General features: G+C 40.7%; 1 protein-coding gene across 6 annotated transcripts in view; it reads left to right on the top strand.

Moving 5' to 3' along the window:
* LOC124233487 (inositol polyphosphate 1-phosphatase) overlaps positions 1-24,350 on the top strand; it is a 30,269-nt gene extending 5,919 nt beyond the window's left edge. The window contains exons 1-7 of one of the 6 annotated variants that reach the window (XM_046650613.1): positions 93-1,120; positions 12,131-12,201; positions 14,283-14,550; positions 16,835-16,895; positions 19,263-19,463; positions 21,853-22,027; positions 23,605-24,350. In XM_046650613.1, coding sequence (XP_046506569.1) covers positions 14,347-14,550; positions 16,835-16,895; positions 19,263-19,463; positions 21,853-22,027; positions 23,605-24,166 — 1,203 coding nt within the window. In that variant the 5' untranslated portion in view covers positions 93-1,120; positions 12,131-12,201; positions 14,283-14,346 and the 3' untranslated portion in view covers positions 24,167-24,350. Of the gene's footprint in view, positions 1-92; positions 1,121-12,130; positions 12,202-14,282; positions 14,551-16,834; positions 16,896-19,246; positions 19,464-21,852; positions 22,028-23,604 lie in introns of those variants that run through there. The other 5 variants (XM_046650615.1, XM_046650618.1, XM_046650614.1 and 2 more) reach the window with 5 other exon arrangements.
* The last annotated feature ends 358 nt before the right edge of the window (positions 24,351-24,708 follow it).

Raw genomic sequence — 24,708 nt, 5'->3', positions numbered from 1 at the left:
GTGGAAGGGCATGAGCAGCCTCTTCTGTTTTCCCCATTTGGGGCCTTGCAGACATTATCATTTCCTAGGCGTGCCATGAAGTGAGAGGGGACTGAAGTGCTGCTTTAGAAGGCCCGATGCACTTGCAAACAACATTCAGCCTGCAGGGCCAGCTGCCAGGCCTCTCCACGCAAAACTTCATATTGCCCTTTTTTAATTTCAACCCCTCTCCTATCATCACCCATTCCTATCCCCACCCACCTTTCAAAACCACACCGAGTAGCACAGCTTAAAGGGTTGAAGAGAGGAGCTCTCTACCGGTGATGTGCTTCCTGCCAAGGCGGCCCAAACCTTGTAAGGCAAGCGCCCGGGAGACACCGCTACGGTCTGAAGAACAACCAGCCCACTTGACATTTCTATTAGAATAATGGAACCCGATTGCCACCAGCAGGAAGTCCATCTTCACAGGTGCCAACGCGTCTGTCAAACCCGTAATCCCCAAAAAAGAGTACGGAAGATCGGAGGAGGAAGGTTCTAAAATCGAATTTGTGGGCGGATACCAGAAAAGAACAAAAACAGTGGATTAGGTGACCCTGGAGCCCTTTTCTTCCTGGCAGTCCCCTCTGAATCATCACGCTCCAATTGTGACGTCGCAGACGCCCGGCTCCGGCAGGCGTGGGATGCCCTCACCCAACCCGGGAGCCTCGAGGCGTCACCGCGCGTCCGCACGCGGCCGTCCCCGGGGAAAAGAGGGGGCGGCGGCCTGGCGGATGCTGAGGTCTCGATCCAGGGCGGAGCGAGGCAGCGCGCCACCCGGCTTCGCCTTCCCCTCCGCTGACCTCCGCCGCGCTCCCCGCCCTCGCCCTCGGCTGAGCCCGCGGCCAGACGCCTGGCGCCCCTCTGCTAGCCGCCCTCGCCCCGCCACCTCCTCCTCCGCGCTTTCCTCCTCCTCCTCCCCCGCCTCTTCCGTTTCTGGAGGGAAAGGCTGCACCCTCTTTCTTGGCTCCGCATCCCTGGCTTAGGTAATACGTTTTCCTCCTTAACGCCCCTCTCGCCCCGGCGCCACTGCCCCCCTCCTCCTCGGATCTGGGTCCCCGGGCTGGGCGAACAGCCTGCACCCCATCGCCTCTGCTGACCGTAGGTGAGTAAATCTGGGCCGGAAGGGCTCGTTGCCTCTCCGCCCGGCCTGTGATGACCTCTGTCCGCTGCAGCGAGGCTGCCACCCGGCCCGGCCCGCCCCGCATCGCTGCTGCAACCAGCCAGGCGGAGGAGCTCGCGGCTCCGGCGGCTCTGGCAGCTCCCTCGGCTCTGCAGAAGTGACCCGAAAGAAATAGAGTAGGAAGAAAGATTAGCAAACAACTTTTAAAAAAAAATTCGATCATTAGCCTTTCTAGGTCGTAGAAGCTGGGATCTGACAGTTGTCGGGAGCAATGGCCCAGGTTCAACAGGTAGATGACGTAGCTGTCAAACGCCTCTTGATTTTGCTTTGAGAGATGCTTCTAAGTGTCCATAGCTGCCTGTTGCCGCTAGTGACCTACTGGATGAGCGTGAAATAAACATGACGGGACTATATTTAGAAAAGTCTAGCTCCTTACTTGTAGTTCTCTGCATTTTGAAAGGCGGTCTGGTGAGATCTGCATAGTTAGTTGGTGTGGCCAGAGTAGTAGATGGGAAAAATATTTCACCTGGATTTGGCCGAATCTTGTCTGCTGTTAGACGTAAAGAGCATGAAAGAAAATCCCTAGATTATTTAGTCCATCCATAGAGAATACATAAACGATTAAGGTGTGTATTTTGGAGTTTTCCAGTTTTAAAGCTAATTTTAAGGCGTTGGAGAAGCAGAAGTTTGCCCACTGTGTGAATGGTGTTCACTTTGAGAGAACAAGGGTTAAGGCTGTGTGGACAGACCACTCAAGTGCACCTCACGTGTTGAATAAAACATTTTTTTGGCCTTTTCCCTGTGATTCCTGGCTTTGAAACCAAAGAAATTGATAAGGACCAGCCTTGCTCAGCCTGATAATAGTCTAATGATGAAAATAATCCACTGAAACTGCTATCGACTGATGAACTAGCTAAGGACCTTATTTTTACCTTTTAAAACAGGGAATATAAGGGAAAAAATGAAGGCAATGGAAGAGTTCAGTTTTTCAACACGGATATTTGTTTGCATTCTTATTTAGAACCTACTTTATTTTTAAGCTTTTATGGATTTTTATACTACTCTTGAAGTTAGTTCTTAGTCATGAAGAGAATTATGTAAGATGCATAAAGTTACAGTTCACTTTTTGCATAGAATAAGCTACCATTTCTTTTCAAGCTTTTGGACTAAACCACCGCTTGCTTCGAAATTGCAGCTTAGACTCATGCCATTTAATGTGAAATATCTTATTACAGATTTAAGTTATAGCTATACTTGTGGTCCTGAAAAAAGTGAAAGTATGTCTTATTTGACATATAAGGCTTGTGAAACAAAAGTTATAGTTATTCAATATATATATATACTTCCCCTTTTATTTCTGTCTCTGACAACAATTTGAAAATGTCTTATTCTGTTTCATCTTGTAGATAAATTGCCTAAAAGATAATTATGTTATATAAAGTGATTAATGAAAACAAGTGTCTTCTTCATTTATTAAAGATGAGGATGGTGTATATGAGAACTTTTTCTGGATGTGTGTCCTTAATAAATGTCCTTGTTAAAATATTTTGAATCATGTAATGAAGCTAATAAAATCCTCTATGTTGATGTTTTTGTCTGGTTTGGAGTTTAGAAATAAAAGCAGAATTGACAGCACTTTGCTTCTCATCTCTCCTGATTGATGTAGAATAGTGTTTCCCAAACTGGTCTAATTTTAAAAATCACCTAGAGTGGTGGCCAAGTGTGTAGGGGGTAATAGTTATTTAAAAAGATTTCCAGGTTGCAACTTGGGACTTCATGAATCAGAATTTCTAAGGGAAAGAAGATATTTAAAATAGGTCTAAATGATAAAATTTTAAAAGGGCAAACCAAAACAAACAAAAAAGCAAGATTGGGAAACACAGGTGAGAACTGTTGCTGGAATGAATAGCTGACGTAACCCATTAGTAGTCCTGTACATAAAATGTTCTTAAATGGAAGTGATGGTTTTACTAATATGATGACGTCACCCATTTAGGAAACCATTTATTCCTTTTGTAGTCAAACCTTCTGGTGATTGAACATTTTTTCATGTTTCATCTCTTTTATGTGGTATGCAATGTTAATTCAAATCCTTTAATGTTACAAGAGCATTGTATTAATGAAGTTTTGATGCAGATTACTGTGACTAGTAATCCACAGCAAAATATTGTACCTGACTTGTTACCTCTTTTGTGTTCCTAATTAGGGAAGACAAGCATGCAAATTTTAATAACTTATTTACAGCTTTTATTAAAATGACCCAACCCATTCCTAAAAAGAAAAAAAAAACTTTACTTGGGCATAAAACATGTGAATTATGTATAAAAGCAAATTAACAAAAGAGTATTAAACATCAATGAAATAATTCATTAGGATGAATTGCTACATGGAAAGTGACAGTTTCCTTTCCTTTCCTTCTCTCTTCATTCCTTTTCCTTTTTTTTGAGGGGTGGACGGGGGTTGCTTGGTTGCTTGTTTCTATTTTTAATCAACTAAATATTTAAAATCTCCTAAATTAATGTAAATATTTGCCGACTTTATCAATAGATACTTTTTTTTTTTTTTTTGAGGAAGATTAGCCCTGAGCTAACATCTGCTGCCAATCCTCCTCTTTTTGCTGAGGAAGACTGGCCCTGAGCTAACATCCATGCCCATCTTCCTCTACTTTATATGTGGGACGCCTGCCACAGCATGGCTTGCCCAGCCGTGCATAGGTCTGCACCCAGGATCCTAACCAGCAAACCCCCGGCGGCTGAAGCAGAATGTGCAAACTTAACCGCTACACTGCTGGCCAGCCCCTCAGTGGACACTTAAATTTCTTCTTTTCTTTCCTGAGTGATCATGGTAGGTTTCCCTCAGTGCTAATGAGAGTTAGGATTAGTAGCAAAGGAGTTAAATTCAAGTGACCAAAGGAAACTGTTGTTTTAATATTGCTAAGGAAACTCTAATTGAGTTAAATCGACGCCATAATTTTTCGTTAGCAGTAGCTTTTTATCCAGGATCTGATCTTCCAAGTTCCAGAAAACCCCCCTAGTTAATTCTTGGGAATTTGCGAGAATCATGTATAATCGCAGTTTGATCTGGGAATAATGAAAGGTCTGTTTTAAAAATATGGTTGATTGTAAACTTCATGAATAGCAAAGAATGGGGGAAATAGAAATAAATAATCAGATCAAGAAGACAAGTATTAACCAGCTTAGACATTTTTCTATGGTTGCAAGATCAGTAAGAATGCAAGAGCATTTGGTATATTTACATACTGGTGTGGCTTTAAGGGCCATTTATATCTTTTTAGCACTTTGACCTTTTCAAGTAGAAGGTCCTATAAATATTCTTTTATCAGTTTGTGTTCCTTTAAAGGCAAGTGTTACTTTCAGTATTCTGTATTGCTGTATTCAACATTTGTAAATATCAGTCAAAAATAAACATTTGCCTCTACAAAGTGGAAGTAGAGTGATAAGAGATATGCTGCTAAACCCAGTCTGCCAAAATGATACATAATATGATCTATGACCTTTGCTTTCTTATTATAATATTCAGAGAATATATTTTAGATCATGTAATTTGTTATTGCAGAAATAACCACCTTCTGAAAACCTCTGTAAAGAACACATTTTCTGTTATAATCCTAAAATTTGCATAATGAATAATCCCTGACAGATTAATTTTGTTACAAGAAAATCCTTTTAAACATGTTTATCTCTAATGGAATGAAAATCAGTAAGTGAACTTACAGAACTCCCACTGTGTGTCATGAGGAGATGGAAAAAAGGTCTATCCTGCTCTCAAGGAACTTACAGCTTATTAGAGAGAGAATTGCCGTGCCCTAAGAGCTGGCTTGGGTTGGGGGTTTAGGCCCTCCTTCTAATGTTCATTAACCCCTCCCCCCACACCCAAATCTCTGTATATAAACATACAATCTGCGTATTAAAAACCAGTGGGATTTCTGTGCAGACTCACCTTTTATGAAGCTAGGGTGAGGTAGACTGATCAGCTTAGAAATGGCATGTATGTCAACACTATTTGAAGGTTAGGAAGGAGGAGGGAGAAACGTTAAGGTTAAATAGATGGATTTACATATCCCACATTTAATGTCTTTTCTTATAAAACCAAATTAAACTTACTATTTTTGGTTATTTAATCAACTAGGTTAATCTTGTCAAGATAATTCACCTCTAGATGACAGAGTATAATTTCAGATTCTGAACATTTCCCTGGTGGTCTAGTAGCTAGGATTCAGATTCTGATTTGGTGCTCAAAAGATGTAGTTCAGGTGCTGGCCCAGTGGTGCAGTGGTTAAGTTTGCATGTTCTGCTTCAGCGGCCCAGGGTTCGCCGGTTCGGATCCCGGGTGTGGACATGGCACTGCTCAGAAAGCCATGCTGTGGCAGGTGTCCCACATATAAAACAGAGGAAGATGGGCGCGGATGTTATCTCAGGGCCAGTCTTCCTCAGCAAAAAGAGGTTTGGCGACAGATGTTAGTTCAGGGCTGATCTTCCTCAAAAAAAAATGTAGTTCAGTGCTAGCCATCCAGATACCGCTCTGGTTTGTTTTTGTAAATGAATACACAGTATATGTAGATTTTTTTATGTAAATAAATATGGGCCTATGTGCCTAACGGCACCTGGGTAATGCTCATAATATCCAAGTACAATAAACAATCTGACAAGGATGAATTCTGTATTTACAAAACTAAAAGGAAATTCATCAGCCAACATTATTGAACACCTCTGAAGTATGCATACAAGTCATAAGAAACCACACACGTTTAAATCTCCTGCCAGACAGAGCATAGATAAACCAACCAATGGACAATGTGTTGGAGAGCTGGGATGGAGATTTGGCCTGCTCTGTTCTCCCACGGCCTGGGGAGGAGCCAACTGTTGAACTGACTCTCTTCTACAAAGACACACAGACACACACATACCTTTTAAAAAACTTTTTTTTTTAATTAGAAATACATACAGAAAAGTATGCAAGTCCTAAGTGTATAGCTTGATGAATTTACACAAAGTCAACCTGCCCATGTAACTACCACTCAGATGCAGAACACTGCCAGTGCCTGAAAGCCCCCTGCATACCCACCCCCCATCAAGAACCACCATTGTGACTTCTAACGCCATAAGTTAGTTTTGCCTGTTTTTTAACCTCAAATAAATTAAATTGCACAGCATTTAATTTTTGTGTCTGACTTCTTTCACTCAACAGTATGTTTTTGTGAGATGCATCCACGTTGGTGCCTACAGCAGTAATTCATTCATTCTCACTGCTGTATAGTATTTTCTTATGTGACTATGTCACAGTTTGTTCCCTTTTATTATTGATGGTCATTTGGGTTATTTCTAGTGTTAGGTTATTGCAAATTATGCTGCTCCTGAATATTCTTGTACATGTCTTTTAATGTATACATGCTTGAGTTTCTGTTGGGTATGTGTCTACAAGGAAAATTGCTGGATCATAAGTTGTGCTCATATTCAACAAATTACAAATAGTTTTCCAACATGGTTGTACCAATTTCATTCACACCAGCAGTGTATTAGTCTCATTGCTCCATATCCTCACCACACTTGAAATGTTCACTCTTTGATTTTAGCTATTCCAGTGGGTATGCAGTGGTATCCTGTTGTGATTTTTAGTTGCATTTTCCTGGTTACTAATGAGGTAGAGTCTCTTTCCATATATTTATTGGCCATTTGAAAAATCCCTTTCGTGAAGTATCTGTTCAAGTTTCTTGCCGTGGAACTAATTCTGAGAAAGTGAGTAGACACATTAGGCATGGAAAGCAGGAGGAAGGGCATGTCAACCAGATGGAACAGCATGTGCAAATTAATGGTCTACCCAGAGCACGGGAGTAAATGGACAGATAGTGGGAAATCAGCTAGTAAAATGTTAAACTTCATCAGAGCCTATGAAGTGATGACAGCAATATCACACAGATCAAAGTAAAATAACCCAAAAACGTACAGGCGGTCCCATACTGCACTACTTAATGGATTCTGAGAAATTTTTGACAGTCAAATATCTGAAAGTTGAACAAGGCTTATACACTGGAAGGACATTTTCATTTCCTGTGAGCTAAAAGATAGTATTTGTAAATCCCTGGTAATGCTTGTGGTGGTTTCCCTCCGGCTTAGGTAGCCAAGTGGGCAGGTGGGCATCTCAGACGGATATCAGGGGAGGCTACTGTTAGCAAGCTGCACCTCAGCCATCCCTGGCTGCTCCAGAAGTTGAGCAAATTGAACCCCCCGACATACTTTCTGTGGGCTCACTTAGGTTCCTCTGGCCCTTCTGCCCGGGCAGCCTCCGCTCTTTAAACTACTCCTTAAAGCACCCCTAAGTTGGGAGCAAAAAAGAAGGGGAAGGAGGTCTGAGTTTCCCCTACGAGAGCAGTGTGAGCTAAATAGAGCCTTGGCCAGCCCCTCAGCATGTGCCCACCTAGAGGGACTCCTGAACAGCTCCACTCCCTTGAGAAGTCACCACAAACACCTTCCTGTAAAACACCCAGGTATTTCATAGAAGTCTGACCTTGACCCACAACAGCAATAGCTGTGAGGCAGGGCCGCCACACAATAACAATAGCTTCAAACTGCCAATCCTTAGAGGATGAGTGAAAGATTGAATTCAGGAAATGAATGGAGGGAGTGGGGTGGAGTCATTGTGTAACGGGCAAAAATGTGCGCTCTGTGGAAGTAGTGGACTATCTGCAGGAAGGAAGGGAACCTCAACGGAAGTGCTTTGACCCAGTTGCCTATTCATTAAAGAGCAGTTCTGTTTTGCTGAAGGCCCTTATCTGTGTCGTCACACTTCTGTCACTATGAACAACAAAAGGGCATGGCCAGCTTCTGGTACAACCAGGCTCTTCACACAAGAATGGACACCCTGGGCAGTAGAATGTCCACAAAATATCCTGACAAAATACCCTCCTTGGCAGAATAGTGACCCTCCCAAGCCCATCTATAAATGGTCTACCACGAAGCCAGAGTAGTCTTCCAGCCTCCAGGAGCCAAAATTTCCACCCAGATGCCCAGAAACTGAAGCAGTCAGAACTGGCCTGCATAAAGGAACTTTATTCGGGGTCATTCAGAGAATTACAAGTAGTTCCCAGCCTCTTGGATTTAATGGACTGGTAAATTTTCAAAAAAGACTTCAGTGACCCATATAAAGTTGCCACCCTCATTTTCTCAAGTAAGAACATGTGACTGTGGTTTCTGTGAAGCTGTATTTAATGGTCATAGCTGTCATTTGTTATCTGCTATATGCAAGGCTCCATACCGGGTACTTTTCCAGAAATATCTCATTTGATCGTCACAGTGTTCCTGCAAGGTAAGTATTATCTTCATATTACACATGAGAGGGGAGGCTCAGAGAGGGTAAGTAAATTACCTGATGCCACACAGCTAGTTAATGGCAGAGCCTGGTTTTGAACTCAGGTCTATCTGATTCCAAAACCTGTGTCTTTCCCACTACACTGTTCATTACATCTGAAATACGTGTGAATTATTTGGATATGATTTTGAGACTTCTGGTGTTCATTCTGATGAGATAATAGAATGGTCAGAAATTAAAATTGACCTCTGTCTTTGTAGAGAGATTTAGGCTTCCAGGGAAAGTCTTAAGAGCGTTTTTTTTTTTTTCTGACCTACCTCAATTTATTCAGTCTTTCTTTAGCTGGATATGAATATCCCCCAAAGCTAATGAGACTATTTCTATCTGACATTGTGGTACAATCTCATGTTAAAATACAGTATCCATTTGGTCTGAGATGGTGAGCACTGTAACTTCTTCAAACCTGTTCTGCTCAAATGTAACTCGAAATAGATTGTCACAAAGCAAGGCTTATGAGAGGTTACTTCAGTGCTCACTGCATCATCAATGGTTTGGCTGTTAAAGGGACCACAGAAATGAGGAAGAGAACCCTACCCCCTTTTTGCTATTTGGTGAGAAAACAAAAGACTAAGAAATAGGTCGTGTTGGCATTTGCTAAGATTATCAAGGTCTCTCTTGCCGGAGAAGCATTGTGAGCTGAATTGTATCCCCCCAAAATTTGTACATGGAAGCCCTAACCCCCAGCCCCTCATAATGTGACTGTATTTGGAAATAGGACCTTTAAAGAAGTAATTAAGGATAACTGAGGTCACATGGGCTGGGCGGACCCAATCCAACCTGAGTGGTGTCTTAAAAAGAGGAGGGAGAGACTGGGGATGCGCAGGCAGAGGAGAGGCCGTGTGAGGACACGAGAGAAGGCAGGCGTCTGTGAGCCAAGGAGAGGGGCTTCAGGAGAAACCAAGCCTGCCGATGCCTTGGTCTTGGACTTCCAACTTCCAGAACTGTGAGAAAATAAACTTCTTTTATTCAAGCCACGCAGTCTGTGGTTTTTGTTATGGCAGCCCTAGCACACTAATAGAAGAGGAATTAGATACTTGGCATGAGCTAAGCCCCCTGCACCAGTGCTGTGAGAGCCAGTTAAGAGAGACGTCAGCAGAACATGATGGGTGAGCTTTTACCATCCAGCAGAGATGGTTTATGGTGAGACTGAGGACCAACCAGGGGAACGGTTTTTCTGAGAGTAGAAGGGAAGTCAGGTGTCAATTCAATAGTGATTTATAATAGTCAAACTAGCAACAGCTTCCAGCTAGGTATGTACTTCTCTACTTTTTGCTATATGATATACCTCATAATAATAATATGCTTATAATTATTAATCCAATAATTACTCATTTCTTCCCTTATTAACAGCTAACAACTTAGGAGACAATTTTATTGGCTAGAGTACTGGCTGACAGTGTGGGCTTCTGCCAGCATGCCTGGGCTTGAATCTTGTCCCAGCCACTTCCTAGCTGTGTGATTTGTGGCAAATTACTTAACCTCCTGTGACTCAGTTTCTTTATCTGTAAAATGGAGATAATAGTACCTTCTTCATAGGGTTCTGTGAGAATTAAATGAGTTAATAAAGTGCTTAGAAGGATATGTGGCATACAGTAAGCACCTAATAAATGTTAGCTATTACTATTTAACTTGGGCCTATCTGCACATGGATAACTGACGGCAGAACCATTGCACCTGCATGGTTCCACCAAGATAATCTGCCACCAGGTGCCAGCCCCCCCGAAATTGCCAGCATAGTGTTAAAGAAGAATAAGCAGCCTGAAGAACAGGAGCTATTAAATCTCAGTGTTTAGCATCACCAGGAAGCTGACTAAAATACAGATTCCTGGGCCCTGTCCCAGAGCTTCTGATCCACTAAGTTGGGGTGGAGCCCAGGAATCTGTCTTCTGAGTAGCCATCTTCGGTAATTCTGATACGGGTGGTTCTCGGAATGCACATTAAGAAAACTAATCAAAAGGAATTTCTTCTATATTCAAGGCTATGATAAATGCATAACTTACCAATTGGGAGTTTATAATAATTTTCATTTAAAGTATTTAAAATGTTTAAATAAAGCTGACTTAAGTCAATAATGAGTTTGCAAACTTTTTTAAATTTTAAAAATCATCTGAGAGGCCGGCCCCATGGCCGAGTGGTTAAGTCCACACGCTCCGCTTCAGTGGCCCAGGGTTTTGCTGGTTTAGATCCTGGGCGCGGATATGACACCGCTGGTCAAGCCATGCTGAGGCGGCGTCCCACATACAGAACCATAGGTAGCCACAGCTAGAATGCACAACTATGTCCTGGGGGACTTTGGGGAGAAGTGGGGGGGAAAAAATTGGCAACAGATGTTAGCTCAGGTGCCAATCTTATTAAAAAAAAAATCATCTGAAGGATAATTTCCCCAAGTGTTAAGAGCTATTGATAACACTGAAGAAATGCTGCATTGGAGGTAGCCCTCAGTTTCCCTGTAGACAATTTATCTCAAGTTGAGTCACTCAAGGTCAGGATGCATTGGCCCGTCCTCCCCTCAGGGTTGTGACCTGCTTGAGTGAACTGAGTTGAGGACAGAGAGAGAGATGGAAGCAGCTTACAGAGCAGCACAGAGAATGGTGGTTTGACTCATTTGGAGGAAATGGTCCATTCAGTCAGAAAGTAGCAGGCTAGCCATGCAAATTAATTCGAAAGTCTTACATGTAGATGAGATAGCTGTGAGAGAGATGTTTTTAGGGAGCTGGGACCCTGGAGATAGGTAAATAGCTAAAGAAGAGCTGGGTTCTATAGGATGGCTGGAGAAAGCTTAGTCCCAAACTGAAACTGGGCATTCAACCCGGAGCTTGACAAAGAACAATAGTGTTCCCTAGGGTCAGAATGAAGAATGATTAAGGTTGCACTCTGAGATCACTTTGGACCTGGAAAACCTGATTACTGTGTTACAACAAATTCCTAAAGTCTAAACACCTGTTAATTACAGGACTGTGGTTTATAGCTGGTATTTCTTTCCTAGTGGTCAAGGTGCTGTACTCAAGTGAGGTGAGAATGGTCATTATTGAGGAAGTAAGTCAGGTCCAAAGGGCAGAAACTCCAGATTCCTGGGGCAGCTGTGTGGAAACCGATCAGGGCTGGGGCGGTGAGCTTCCCCTGTGAGGGAAGAGCTGGGGCTGGTTCCGGAGCTTGGAGCCTAGGTGAGCAGCTCACCTGAGCGTTCTGATGGCATCATAGGGAGAGTTCCTTCGTTAACCAACAGGGTAGTGGTCCAGTGTTTATTTTAGGAAAAAAATTTAATTGGTTTTAACAAGGTTGAGTGAAAAATGACAACTCTGATATTGTTTACCTAGAAAGCTTTCAATTTGGACTCCTTAAAATCTTCATGCTACTTTTAAGATAAAAAGCTATTTAGCTACTATTGGTTCATTGATTCTTTTCCCTTCACTTACAACCCCAGAGCGTTTACTAAGATATCAAAATTATGGTTATTGAATTTATACTTTTGGGGCTTGTGTATTCTGCTAAGATACACATGCATCTGTGTATGTATATATTATATGTAACTTATAGCATACAGTTGCCATAAATTATTTCTAAGTCACTGTGCCTCAGTTTTATTAATATAATTGTTTTCTTTAGTGTTTAGGTTCAGGTCAACCAAAGTGAATCTTTGAACGTATTCATTCCTAAAAAAAAAAAAAGGCATTTAGGTAAGCACTTGTTTTTTAGTCTTTAACTCTGTACTCTCTACCACCTGGCGGCTTTTTGTGTTATTACCATAGTAACACTGTTTGGTCAGTTGTCTCCAGGAATTGAGGAAATTCTTGTCCTTCATGCCTAATTATCGCGAGTTAATTTGTCATTTCCCATTATAAAAGCAGTATATATTTATTGTAGAATATTTGAAAATTATAGAAAAGCATAATGAAAAAAATCTATCCACAATTTCAGTACACAGTGATAAATACTGTTAAACATCTGTTTACCGTTAAAACATGACCTACTAGTCTTTCAATCTCTCTCTCTATGTATATATAGAGTGTATATGTGCATATAAACACAAATTGGTAACATACTATCATACTATATATATATATATATGGTCATAGGTCGTTTTTTACCTTATCATTACAGCAAGAACATATTTCCGTTTTATTAAATATTCTTTGCAAACATTTTAATGACCACATAGTAGTCTATCTTATATCTTACCAGTGTTTAAAATTATTTTCAACTTTTTGCTACTGTAAATATTAATCCTTCTTGTGCAGAAATGTTTTAACTGAACTCAGCCTTGCTTAACACAAATTAAGGTAAGATTGGAGTTACTGGCTAAAAGGTAGTGACAATACTAGGTATCTTGATATATTTTTCTCAAATTGCCCTCCGGAAACACGCTTGTTTGCATGCCCACTAGCAGAGTAATTTCCCACAGCTTCATACAGAGCACTTTCATCACAGCTTCTCCAAGAATGAATGTTAACTTTAAAAACAGCTCTGTCTATCTAATAGTGAAGGAGGAGGTCTCATTGTTTTGATTCACTTTCCTTTTATTACTATTGAGGTTGGACTTTTTTTCTCACGGTGGTTGACTCATCTTAAAAAGACAGCAGTTTTTCAGTAACTTTGTTTAAGACAAACCAGCGATGACAATTCACAAGTAACTCCATTGCATTGACATCTTCACAGTTGTACTAATTCTCAGCCTCCTAGAGTCCATGAAGGTAACTTTTTAAAAAAGAAATAAACTGTTGATTATAATAACAAAGAGCATGGGCTTCTGTGTAAGACCCATTTTGAGCCCTGCCGTTTAGTCTTGTGTAACTCAAGAAGTTACCTAACCTCTAAGCTTCAGTTTCCTTGACTGTAAAACAGGACTGATAATCCTCTCAATAATTCTCAAAATAATAAGATAGAAATTATTAAACCTTTAATAAATAAATAAATTTTTATTTATTAAATTTTTATAAAAATTTAATAAATTTATAATAAATAATAAATTTATAATAAATAAAATGCAGCTACTATGAAAAAATGAGAAATCTTTCTCTCCTAATTGCAAAACAGATGCAATAGGTATACCGAGGTAGGATTGCATAACATTCTTAGAGCCAGAACGTTTCAAATCCCAACAAGTTGCATGTCTTACTTCACTTGATTGTTTACACTTGGTAGAAGAGCAGCACAGAGAGTGGGACTTTTTTCTAATAGAGGGGGAAAAAAGGTGGCTGGGAGCTTGCTTGGGCTGCTAGCCCAAGAGTGGCCTCAGAGTCTTGCGGGACACAACAGCGCTTGCTAGTGTGGTACTTAGTACTTCAGAAAGTACTAAGGACCAGGACTGAGAAGATAAATCCTCTCCCACTTCTCCCTTCTTCCCCCATAGGGTGAAAGAAAGAGCAGTACTTCAACACTGCCGCTAAGCCTTTGTGGTCATTCTAAGGCCGTTGTTAGGAATTCCGCTTTCCTTTTAACATGATGCTTGTGTGTCCTACCTGCCTGTCTAGGGATTTATAAATAAAATGTACATTCTCATTCAAAGACTTCCTTTCACTGAGAATTCAACTCTTTGCATAATGGATTTTTGAGACTATAAATTTTTTAAGATTTAAAAAGATAAGTTTCAAATTTTCGATGACACTAGTCTTCCAGCCCGAGGATGTGACTGCGATGTGTGTTAGCTGTTGAGCTGTGCTGACCAGGTTGACTGCCAGATGAGTTGTCAGCAGTGCTGCGGGCATCCTGACATCACTCTCTGAACTGCTTTCTCTTTCACATTCTTGTACTTTCCCAGGTGACGGCCCAGAGGGTGGGTGCCAATTCTCCCAGCAGCTGCAACTGAAAAGCAGGGTTCAGAAATGTCAGCTATCCTCCGGGAGCTGCTCTGTGTCTCGGAGAAAGCTGCCAACATCGCCCGGGCGTGCAGGCAGCAGGAAGCCCTCTTCCAGCTGCTGATAGAAGAAAAGAAAGAGGGAGAGAAGAACAAGAAGTTTGCAGTTGATTTCAAGACTCTGGCTGATGTGCTGGTACAGGAAGTTATAAAACAGAATATGGAGAACAAGGTAAGAAAGGTCACAGCCAAGGTAATTGCAAAATGTTCGTCCTCTGTGGTTTTTGTCCCCTGATAGAATAGCAAGCCTTTTCCTTCCTTTCTTCCTTCAGAATATGAGCACCTTGGATCCAAATAAACACCTTTGGGTTTCCCCTCCTTGTTTTGACTGCAAGCTTACTAAATGTTCATTGCAGAAAAATTTTAAAAATACAGAAAAGCAAATAAAAAATCACAGTTTTTACAGCTAGAGAGAAACTGTTTGGTATGGAATTTTTCATTTATTAGTGAGTTTCTTTTTAATAAAGAATACATGTTCTCTGGAAAATAAGCAAACATAAGAATCCTCTTAATCCCAACACTAGAGAAAAGCACAGCTATGTTTTGCTAAATATTGTTAGAACGTTTTCCTTCTATGTGTGTGTGTGTGGCACATTTAATTTATTTCAACAGAAATGAGAACATACTGTTTTATAACTTTTTTTTTTCTTTTTGACGTAGTCATTTAGCTAGTGGTTGCCTCTGTTTCGGGCTCATGCAGTCCTGGAGACTTAAAGTCCTCCTTTATTTTCTAGTAGAAAAACATTGTTTATAATAAACAATGATTGTGATTCTAGGTTTTTCTTAAGCTGACTGAGGAAAAGAAACTGTCTTCACAAGGAGTAATCACAAACACTAGCACTAGCAGGCATTTGTAAGTGCTTACTGCGTGCCAGGCACTGTTCTAAGGGTATTAAATATATTAATTTAGTTAACTTTATGATAATTCTAGGAGGTAAGAACCATTGTTCTAATGTAATGGATGAGAAAAGGGAGGCGCAGAGAGGTTAAGTAACTTGCCCAAGGTCACACAACAAGTGAGTAACAGGGCCAGTTTTTGAACATAGGCCGACTGGCTCCAGAGTCTGTGCTCTTTGCAATACGATATTGCCTTTTACAGGATCTAATAATTACATATTTTTTTAGATTTGGAAGGATAGAACTTTATGACAGAAAGCACTACAAAATATTGGAATAGTTTCCATGACATTCTCAAATATTGGGAATCATTTAAGTGAATTCTTGACCACAGGTAGGAAGAGAGAATAAATGACCCCTTGAAATCTCTACAAACTATGCTTCTTCATGCCCTATAATATCTGGCTCCAATAAACTAAATGAAACAAGTTTATTTTTGTTACTGATCAAGAAAATTGGATGCAAGGGATGGTTGAGCAACTGGATTAGAAATGTATCAACATTAATTTTTATGGGCTAATATTTGCCCCAAAGCATTATCACAAGTTCAGGCAATTGTTCATTCATGAGGTATATGCCAGACTGATGAACAAATAAGTGATATTAATTTTTGGCTATATAAAATGTCTTGGTTTCATGCCCATGATGTCCTGTAGCCTCAGTAACAGGCCTTTGAGCCGGCTTGGGAGACGTAGCTTCAGCCCCCAATGAGTAGGCTCATTGCAGCCCCTGTTGATTTGCACTGTTCTTCATAAGAGGAAAAAATAACATGTGTTTGTGGGCACTGTTTGAGCTATTGGCCATCTGCAGTTGACTAAGTTCAAAAATTTGAAACGCTTCCTTGCTTTGGTTCCCTGAGAACATCACATATATCATAATTTAGCACATATTTTGAGAAAAATTATCTTTACTACAGAGTGGATCAGAAGCAAAATGTATCTGAAAGCTTCCTGGTCATATGGAGATGAGAGAAGATTCTTAGCTCCGTTTTTTCTATCAATCAATTATCTCCCTTCTTTTTTTGCTGTATTACCTTCCTAGTCCGAAGGCTTGTGATCCCTCCAACAGGTGCAGGAAACACACCTGATGATGAAAACAAAATCTAATCTTATCCTCTAATCCTTTCTGTCCAGTCCCAAGTAATAATTTAGGTACGTGGTCAATAATAGTAACTCATATTAGCTACTAGGGTGCTATTTAAGAGCAACAGTTAAAATATCTCCTTTATAAACATTCTAGTTCTGTGGCCCTTGAGGAGGCTGAAGTTTCTAGAATTGTTTCTGCAAACTCAACAGGACATGAGGAAACTAGACTTCTACTACAATTTGGGCTTTCTAGAGGGGGCAAAGGAGCAGAAAATATTAAAAAACTAAGTAGTGAACTAAGCTGACTTCACTTTTCATACTTGGATTGATTTCTGGAATCGTGAATTTCTAAATTTCAGATCTAATTGTGCAATTTAATTTGAAATGTGAAAGGGAAATCTGTTCATAACTGAACATGTTTGTGGGTTTTTATGGTGGTGGTTTTTGTTTTTTGTCATACTCTGAATCATTCAGTTTCCAGGCTTAGGAAAAAAAATTTTTGGAGAAGAATCCAATGAGTTTACTACTGATTTGGGTAAGTATAAGAATCTTAATGTATTTTTATAAATTAATTATCATATGATATTCTAACTTTCAACTTGTACCATGAAATAAATGGATGTTTGGAAGCTTTTCATCTAAATAAAATAATGTGCTATTTGAATGTTAAGCTTCATTCAGTGCCTCATAATATCATGCCATTTAATTTAGAGAGATGTGGTATCTTAGAATTATTTAGCAAGTTCACATGTATTATTTTAGATATAAATCTTTAGCATTTAAATAATATATGACTTAACCTTTGGGAAAGTTGCATGGCTTTGTGAGAATCTAATGGAAGTTATAGATGCCCCCAGAAAGATGCACATTTCACAGTTGTGCAGACAATTTCAGGTCCAAGGTTTAAATCCATTCGTGGACGCCCTGGGGAGCCTAAGGCCTTGGCTGAGAATGCACAGGGGGCCCTGTCCCTGAAATGCTGTGTGTTCCTGAGTAAATCACCTCACCACTCCTCTGGTCTCAGAACCTCTGTAAAGGGAGTTGGACTAACTAAAAGGTTCTTTTTAGTACCAGGTTTTAAGCCTGATTTAATAAGTTTCCTGTTGGCCAGATTCTCCTTTGATGGACCTCCATGTTGCCTTGTGGTAGAGAGAAAAATGTTAAAATCTGATTCTTTTCAGAAAAATTATTTTTAGTTTGGGTTTTTTTGGTTTGTTTAATGGTAGAAGATTAAAACAGTGAACTTTAAACACTGATCAAGTGACAAATAGTTAAACATCTGGAGGTACATGTACAAAGGAAAAGACTAATTTCTGGATTAACTCGGGAAAATTTTTCATCTCCTCCATGAGCTCTGTATTAAGATGCAATTAGTTCTATGACACTGAGTAGGAAGGAGAGAAATCTCACCTGTGATTAACTCATAAGAAATCCTATCCTTAAAATCCTATGTTTGACCACTTCATGAAGTTATTTTATTTCATCTCTCTAGAATTATAGGGGCAAAAAGGCATTCCACATCCATCTTCCTGAAAACTGAAGGAGAGAGTGGGGTCAGCATGTTGGAGGGGCAGAGACACGTGGACAAGAGAAGGGGAGGGACTGGTGGATGAGGTGGGCGCAGGCAGGAACAGATCGAGGGAATGTGTGGGAAGGAGTTTGGATTTTCATCTGTGTTGGGAATTCACTGGAGAACTTGAAGCAAAGGAGTGATGGGATACGATTTGCTGCTTTGCATGATCCCATGACTTTCGCTGAGCCCAGGGTGGGTGCTTCATCGGTGGCAGTGATGAGCCTCATTATCCCCAACTTTAACAGTCTAATTTATTGGAATTTAACTAAACTTAATTGAATGTTTCTGCTGATTGAGTCCTCATTGTAATAGATTTATACTGTGCTTCCCAAACCTTAATGATGTGTGAATCACCTGGGGATCTTGTCAAAACTCGGCAGGTCTGGGAGGGGGCCTGCAGGCCTGGCTTTCTAACAAGCTCTCGGGTGGTGCAGATGCCACTGGTCCTTGCGATGCCTAGGAGCGCCAGGAGTACTTCTCTATAGACTTCAAAAGCCCCAAAGTGCCATGTTTTCTTAATTTTTAAACGTTTATATATTCTCCATTGCTGTCACTTTTTGTTGCTATTCATTTGCCTATTTTAGCCAGCCTCTTTCCTCACTTTTTTGGGGAGCAGGAAACCAGATTAGCCAAGGGTCTAAGAAGCATATTTAAAGTGATGGGAAAGCACCTGGACTTGGTAATTTGTGGTTTCATTTGGAGAAGCAGCTTTGCCTACACCCTGACTTCTAGTGGGTTCCAAAGAGGAGAGCTATTTCTATGTATGCCATTTAGAGTCAAACAGTTTCGCCACATTTAAAGATTAAGTATACTTCATCTTATGTTGCTTTACTGAGCATAAACGATTCGTAGTTAAAAGCAGATCATAGAGGGAGGTAGAAGCACTTCCTGTGCTGATAAGACCTCTCTTTTCAATAACATATTCAAACACAAACAGGGTGACCTATGTATACTAAAAGGCAAAAAAAAGGATTAATTATCAAGGACTCAGGATTCAGGGGTTCCTAACTGGTCCATGAGGCCCCTTAAACTGGATACAAAATTGTGTGCATGTGCCCATGTAGACATTTGTCTGGGGAGAAGTTCCTTTGATACCTGGACTCCATCCCTCACTATTCACATTAGGTGCCTGAGTGACCACTGGGCAGCTGTGACTTTCTGAAGCCCCCCGGGTGCTGCTGGCAGTCAGCCAGGTTAGGACCCCATGCTCTGGGTACATTGCTCTCACCTATTCTAAATGCACAGCTTCTGCTCCTCCCACCCCTCTGTGGTCCTTCTCTCCCCCGAAACTCTTGAAAAGTAATGGCTTTTAGTTTGTCTTTACTCTAGGGGAAAAGATTATCTTGAGACTGTGTCCAACAGAGAAAGAAACAGTAGAGCTTCTTAGCAAAGTCCTTAATGGTAATAAGTTGGCTTCTGAAGCATTAGCCAAGGTGGTTCACCAGGATGTCACCTTTACTGACCCAACTCTGGATTCAGTGGAGATCAACATTCCACAGGACATTTTGGGAATTTGGGTGGATCCCATAGGTAAGTAGAGGAGAGTGTTTACTTTTGTTCATTTTTTGTTATTAGTGATCCTTATTTGGGGTGGGATGGGGGTTGGAAAAATAAAAATTGAGAGTGTAGTTTAACTCTCCCAGAAGTTTCTAAAATTTTCAAGTTTTACAATGACAAATGAAGAGTTGAAGTGTATGTGTTATGATGTGTGTTACAGATTTATGTGTACACACGCACCCGTACAGGCACATATACAAAGCTGAATTAACTCATCTTTGAAAGACTTCAGGGGCCAGACTGGCAAATGTGTGAGAGGAATGAATTGATCGCAGCTATAACTAATTGAGCACGCTTGCCATTTAAAGAACACTCAGCTCCAGCAGATTGTTGCCATGTGGGAGTACAGTCCAGATCTTCAATCTTTAAAGAGAAACCCAAATCCAGGTTTTTAAGTGAGATCACCCAATTTTTAACCACTGGCCACTAATTCAATTAAACAATTAAAATCACTATACAGGTCAGAACACAGCTGAGTGTGACTCATTAGCAGTCAGTTTGTGAGCCCTTTGTAAACCTTACGCATTTTTTGGGGGGTCATGATTGTGGTAGAACCATTATCTATAGCTCATTGTTTTAAAGGGTACACCTATTTCAATGATGCTGTTAATACAATGCCCTAGATGTTAATTTTCAGAAAGCTCTTTTTTTCTTTCCCACTTGCCTGACATATTCCACCCAACACAACTGGGACCATTCATTATGCTGAGCAGGCAAACTCCTCCCAGCCTCCCCACCCTACAAGTACATTAATACAACATTATAGAAATGCCTTTAATCATCAGAGAATTATAGAACATTCAGCCAATGGATTATATATGCCAACTAAGAATCTTTCCCCAAATCTTTTATCACTTAAGGGTAAATCAGCATCAGTTAAGGTTTCTGAGGGAAAGGAACTGCCTGTTTCTTGGTCCTATCCTGAATTGATTCTGTTAGCCAGCTCTCTGGATCTTTTGTCCAGCACATCCTTAACTGGGAGTTAACTCTAGTTAATATCCAACTAGCTGTTGGCAGTCTCAGCTGCTGGCAGGTACATCTCTTAAGAAGAAACGTAGCTCCTTGACTTCTTTTTCATAAGAGCACCATCTGTTTCTTCCTTTTGTGCCACCATCATTGTCTCTTTCCTCCTTCCAATTTGAGGGACCAAAAAAAAGGTAATTCCACCTAGGACAGATTCCTGGAAGAAGGCTTTCCCATCCACGTTGGACTTGTGCTCTGATTAGTAAGATCTCGAAAGAATCCCATTACTTATCCTGAGACATTAGCTTTTAAATGCTTTTTGACATGTGATGGATATTCGAGTGTTTATTACATGTAAGGTGTTATGCTAGATGCCATAGGAACTGTAGACATGTTCTCTTCCTTCAAGAGTTCCCATAGAGTTGGGAAAATGAAACACAAGCAGCTTAACAGTGAAGTGCAAGAGGTTAAATAACAATTCAGTACAAGTGTCACGCAAAGGTAAAACTTGATTGGTCACCGTCTTTGTTCAGGATACTATAACAAAATACCACAGACTAGGTAGCTTATAGCCAGCCCTGGTGGTCTAGTGGTTAAGATTCAGTGCTCCCACTGCCTTGGCCCAGATTCATTTCCATTTCAGGCATCCACATCGCCTGTCTGTTTGTTGTCATATTGTTGTGGCTGCGTGTTGCTGTGATGCGGAAAGTTACGCCACTGGTATTTCAAATAACAGCAGTGTCACCTATGGTGGACAGGGTTCAGTGGAGCTTCCAGACTAGACAGACTAAGAAAAAGGACCTGGCCATCCACTTCCAAAAAAATTGGCCATGAAAACCCTGTCAGCAGCAGCAGAGCATTGTCTGATAGAGCACCGGAAGGTGAGAGGATGGTGCACAAAAGACTGGGCAGGGTTCCGCTCTGCTGTACACAGAGTCGCTAGGAATCGACTAGGAGTCAGAATCAACTCAACAACACTAACAGCAAAGGTAGTTTATAAACAACAGAAATTTATTTCTCATAGTGCTGGAGGCTGAGAAGTCCAAGATCAAGGTGCCAGCATGGTTAGGTGAGGGCCCTCTTCCTGGTTCATAGCTGGCACCTTCTCACCATGTCCTCACATAGTGGGAGGGACAAAGGATCTCTCTGAGCCTCTTTTATAAGGCACTAATCCCATTCATGAGGGTTCCACCCTACTGACTTGAGTACCTCCCACAGGTCCCACTTATTAATACCTTCAACTTGTGGGGGTTATGATTTTGGGGGGACACAAACATTCAGACCATAGCAGTTACCAAATTACTAGAAGACAGAAATGATATAGGGCAGAGTTTATAGATATATTCATCCTTCTAAATAATCATTTCCTGAATCTAAACAAACTTGGTTCATTTTTCAGATTCAACTTATCAGTATATAAAAGGTTCTGCTGACGTTAAATCCAACCAAGGAATCTTCCCCAGTGGACTTCAGTGTGTCACCATTTTAATTGGTGTCTATGACATACAGACGGGGGTGCCCCTGATGGGAGTCATCAACCAACCTTTTGTAGCACAAGACTTACATACCCTCAGGTAAAAGATGAGCATTTTTGGTATATTATGGTTTTTAGAATTTACAACCTCAGCTTTGCATATTGTCATGATTGTCACTCCACGTGGCATTCCCATGGCTCAGTACATTGGGGTGTTCCTACTGAAAGTCTGCATGGTTGAATTAGAGTTCTATTTTCAGTCTTGGGTTTGGCATAATTTTATTTGAGGCTACGTGCATGCTGGTAGAAACTTTTAAAAGATATACTATCTTGGAGAAGTCATAGTTTTGCATTTTGAATAGAGCAGTCCTGTTCCCCATTTTCTAGAATCCACTCAAAACCAGATTAATAGAACAGTGTAACACTGTCTCCTAATACATTTGGAACAAGATAGATGTCATCACTGTATAGCCGGTTGAACATTTATATAATTTTAGAAAAAATTCAAAACAAAATGTGAAAATTATCCAATGAAAAGATGAATAGGAATGGCCAGGGTCAGAACCCGACTATGGGGTTCTCTTCTGTAAATACTGGCAGCAGCACTTCCTTTTCTGCCTCCTCCCTCCTCCCCCCTTATGGACTTCTGTACGGAGCATAGAGGTGGTCAGGCTGCCAACTGCCTCTGATCATGGCCTGATGCTTTGGTTGACTCCAGGGCATGTCAGAGTCTGTGGAAGCAAGCAGCTTCTCTCCTGTGGCTTCAAGTTTTTATTGAAATAAGTCCTATGTTTCTATTTATATAGGACTAAATAATTTTGTTAAACTTTGAGTTGCTTCAAGCAACTAGTAATTGTTTGCTTTTTAATAGTCATAAACTACACCTCTGAAATTTTGACATTTTTCCTCTACTCTTGCCTTCCTCCAAACTGAAAATGTGTTTCTGTTATCTTTAAAGGGTCATTAAGGGACTATATGCAGAGATAATCATGGCCTAGAAATGGGTGATAAAGTAGTTAGTGGAACAGATTCTGGAGTGAGAATTCCTGGGTTTGAATGCAGATTCAGCCACTGACTTAAATTCTTACTCTTACATTCTCTAAGCCTCAGCTTCCTCCTGTGGAAATAGAGTCAATTACCCAACATATATGATAAGGTAAACATTGAGAAATGATAGATACTATTATTGTTGTTGCTAAAAATACAAGTCCATCTTTCTTGGTGTTAAAGTCAAGGTGGAACCAGTGAATAAGAGAATGAAAAAGAGTTATGAAATGAAGAAAAGCTTATAAGGATTGTAAAAGATTTGCAGATTGAAAAGAGAAATTATTTATCTGTTCACCTTTTTCCCTATTAAAGTTTAAAGACCAAAAGTGGCAATGAAATTTGCTGTGTCCCTAGAGGCCGGAAATCCCACACATATTTTCCCATCGTCCTAGATCGATGTGATAACACTGTAGAACTCAAAGTATTCCTAACGGGCAACCACACAGGCAGCTTCATGCACAGGAGTAACTTGTAGAAATGAATTAGCTAGTTGATATCCATTTCTAGGCTTAAGGACATGGAGACTCGTTACATTATATCTTTTTCATATCATTAAGTTAGAAAGCAACACGAGTAATAAAAAACAAATGTGATCACCTACCGTCACTAAGTGAAAGTTCTCTTCCCTAGGTGGAAAGGACAGTGCTACTGGGGGCTTTCTTACATGGAGACCAAAATCCATTCCCTTCAGCCTTCCATCTCTAAAAGAAACAGCAGTGACACCCGGAGCCAACTGACCACAAACACCAGCTCTGAGGCGGAATTCTCCCACCAGTTTTCAGCTGTCATCAGTACGAGTGAAAAGGAGACCATCAAAGCTGCACTGTCACGTGTGTGTGGAGAGCGCGTGTTCCCAGCAGCTGGGGCTGGTTACAAGAGCCTCTGTGTTGTCCAAGGCCTTGTTGACATTTACATCTTCTCAGAAGACACCACCTTCAAGTGGGACTCTTGTGCTCCTCATGCCATACTCAGGGCCATGGGTGGGGGAATGGTAGATTTGAAAGAATGCTTGGAAAGAAATCCAGAAACGGGGCCTGACTTACTACAGTTGGTGTACCACGTGGAAAACGCAGGTGCTACTGGAGTGGATCGGTGGGCCAACAGGGGTGGACTGATTGCATACAGATCAAGGAAGCAGCTGGAGACATTCCTGAGCCACCTCATGCAAAACCTGGCAGATACACATACATAGACGGACTTTGTCCTCATGTTCTTGTAAACCAAACTGTGAAACGATTTCCTACATCTCTATCTTTTGAAGATAGCTTTGTTCTATTGATGGTCGGCATTCAACTTCCTCTTTTGAGGAGCATTTTTCCATTATGTGTTCATAATGTTAATTTCAATAAAGGAATGACAGTCATGCAGCAGTTAAATAGGCATATGAAATTCTTAATAGTGGATATTGTGCTATAAGTGCTGCTTTTGAAACACTTCAATAAACTATTGACGAGAGGAAAAAATCCCGCTCAAGTAGTAAAATTCCTCTAAACATCAAAGTGATAAGTAAAATGTCACTGAAATATTAGGGCGAGCACAAAGGGGGTTGTGCCTGGGTTTTGTTTCCTGTCTTGAAGGAAAGATCTGCAGCTTTAGCCTTTGGCAGAACATTGAGAACTGTGAATTTGATGCATCGTCTAGCCAAGTTCCTGTACTTTCCACAGTGTTCTTATGTTTCTTAGAAGAATTAAAGCCTGGAGCACTGTGGGCTCCTTCCTCCTCTCTCTCTCATAT

Source organism: Equus quagga, unplaced genomic scaffold (genome assembly GCF_021613505.1).
Source record: "Equus quagga isolate Etosha38 unplaced genomic scaffold, UCLA_HA_Equagga_1.0 203_RagTag, whole genome shotgun sequence".
Lineage (NCBI taxonomy): Eukaryota > Metazoa > Chordata > Mammalia > Perissodactyla > Equidae > Equus > Equus quagga.
This window is presented reverse-complemented; position numbering and strand designations above follow the sequence as displayed.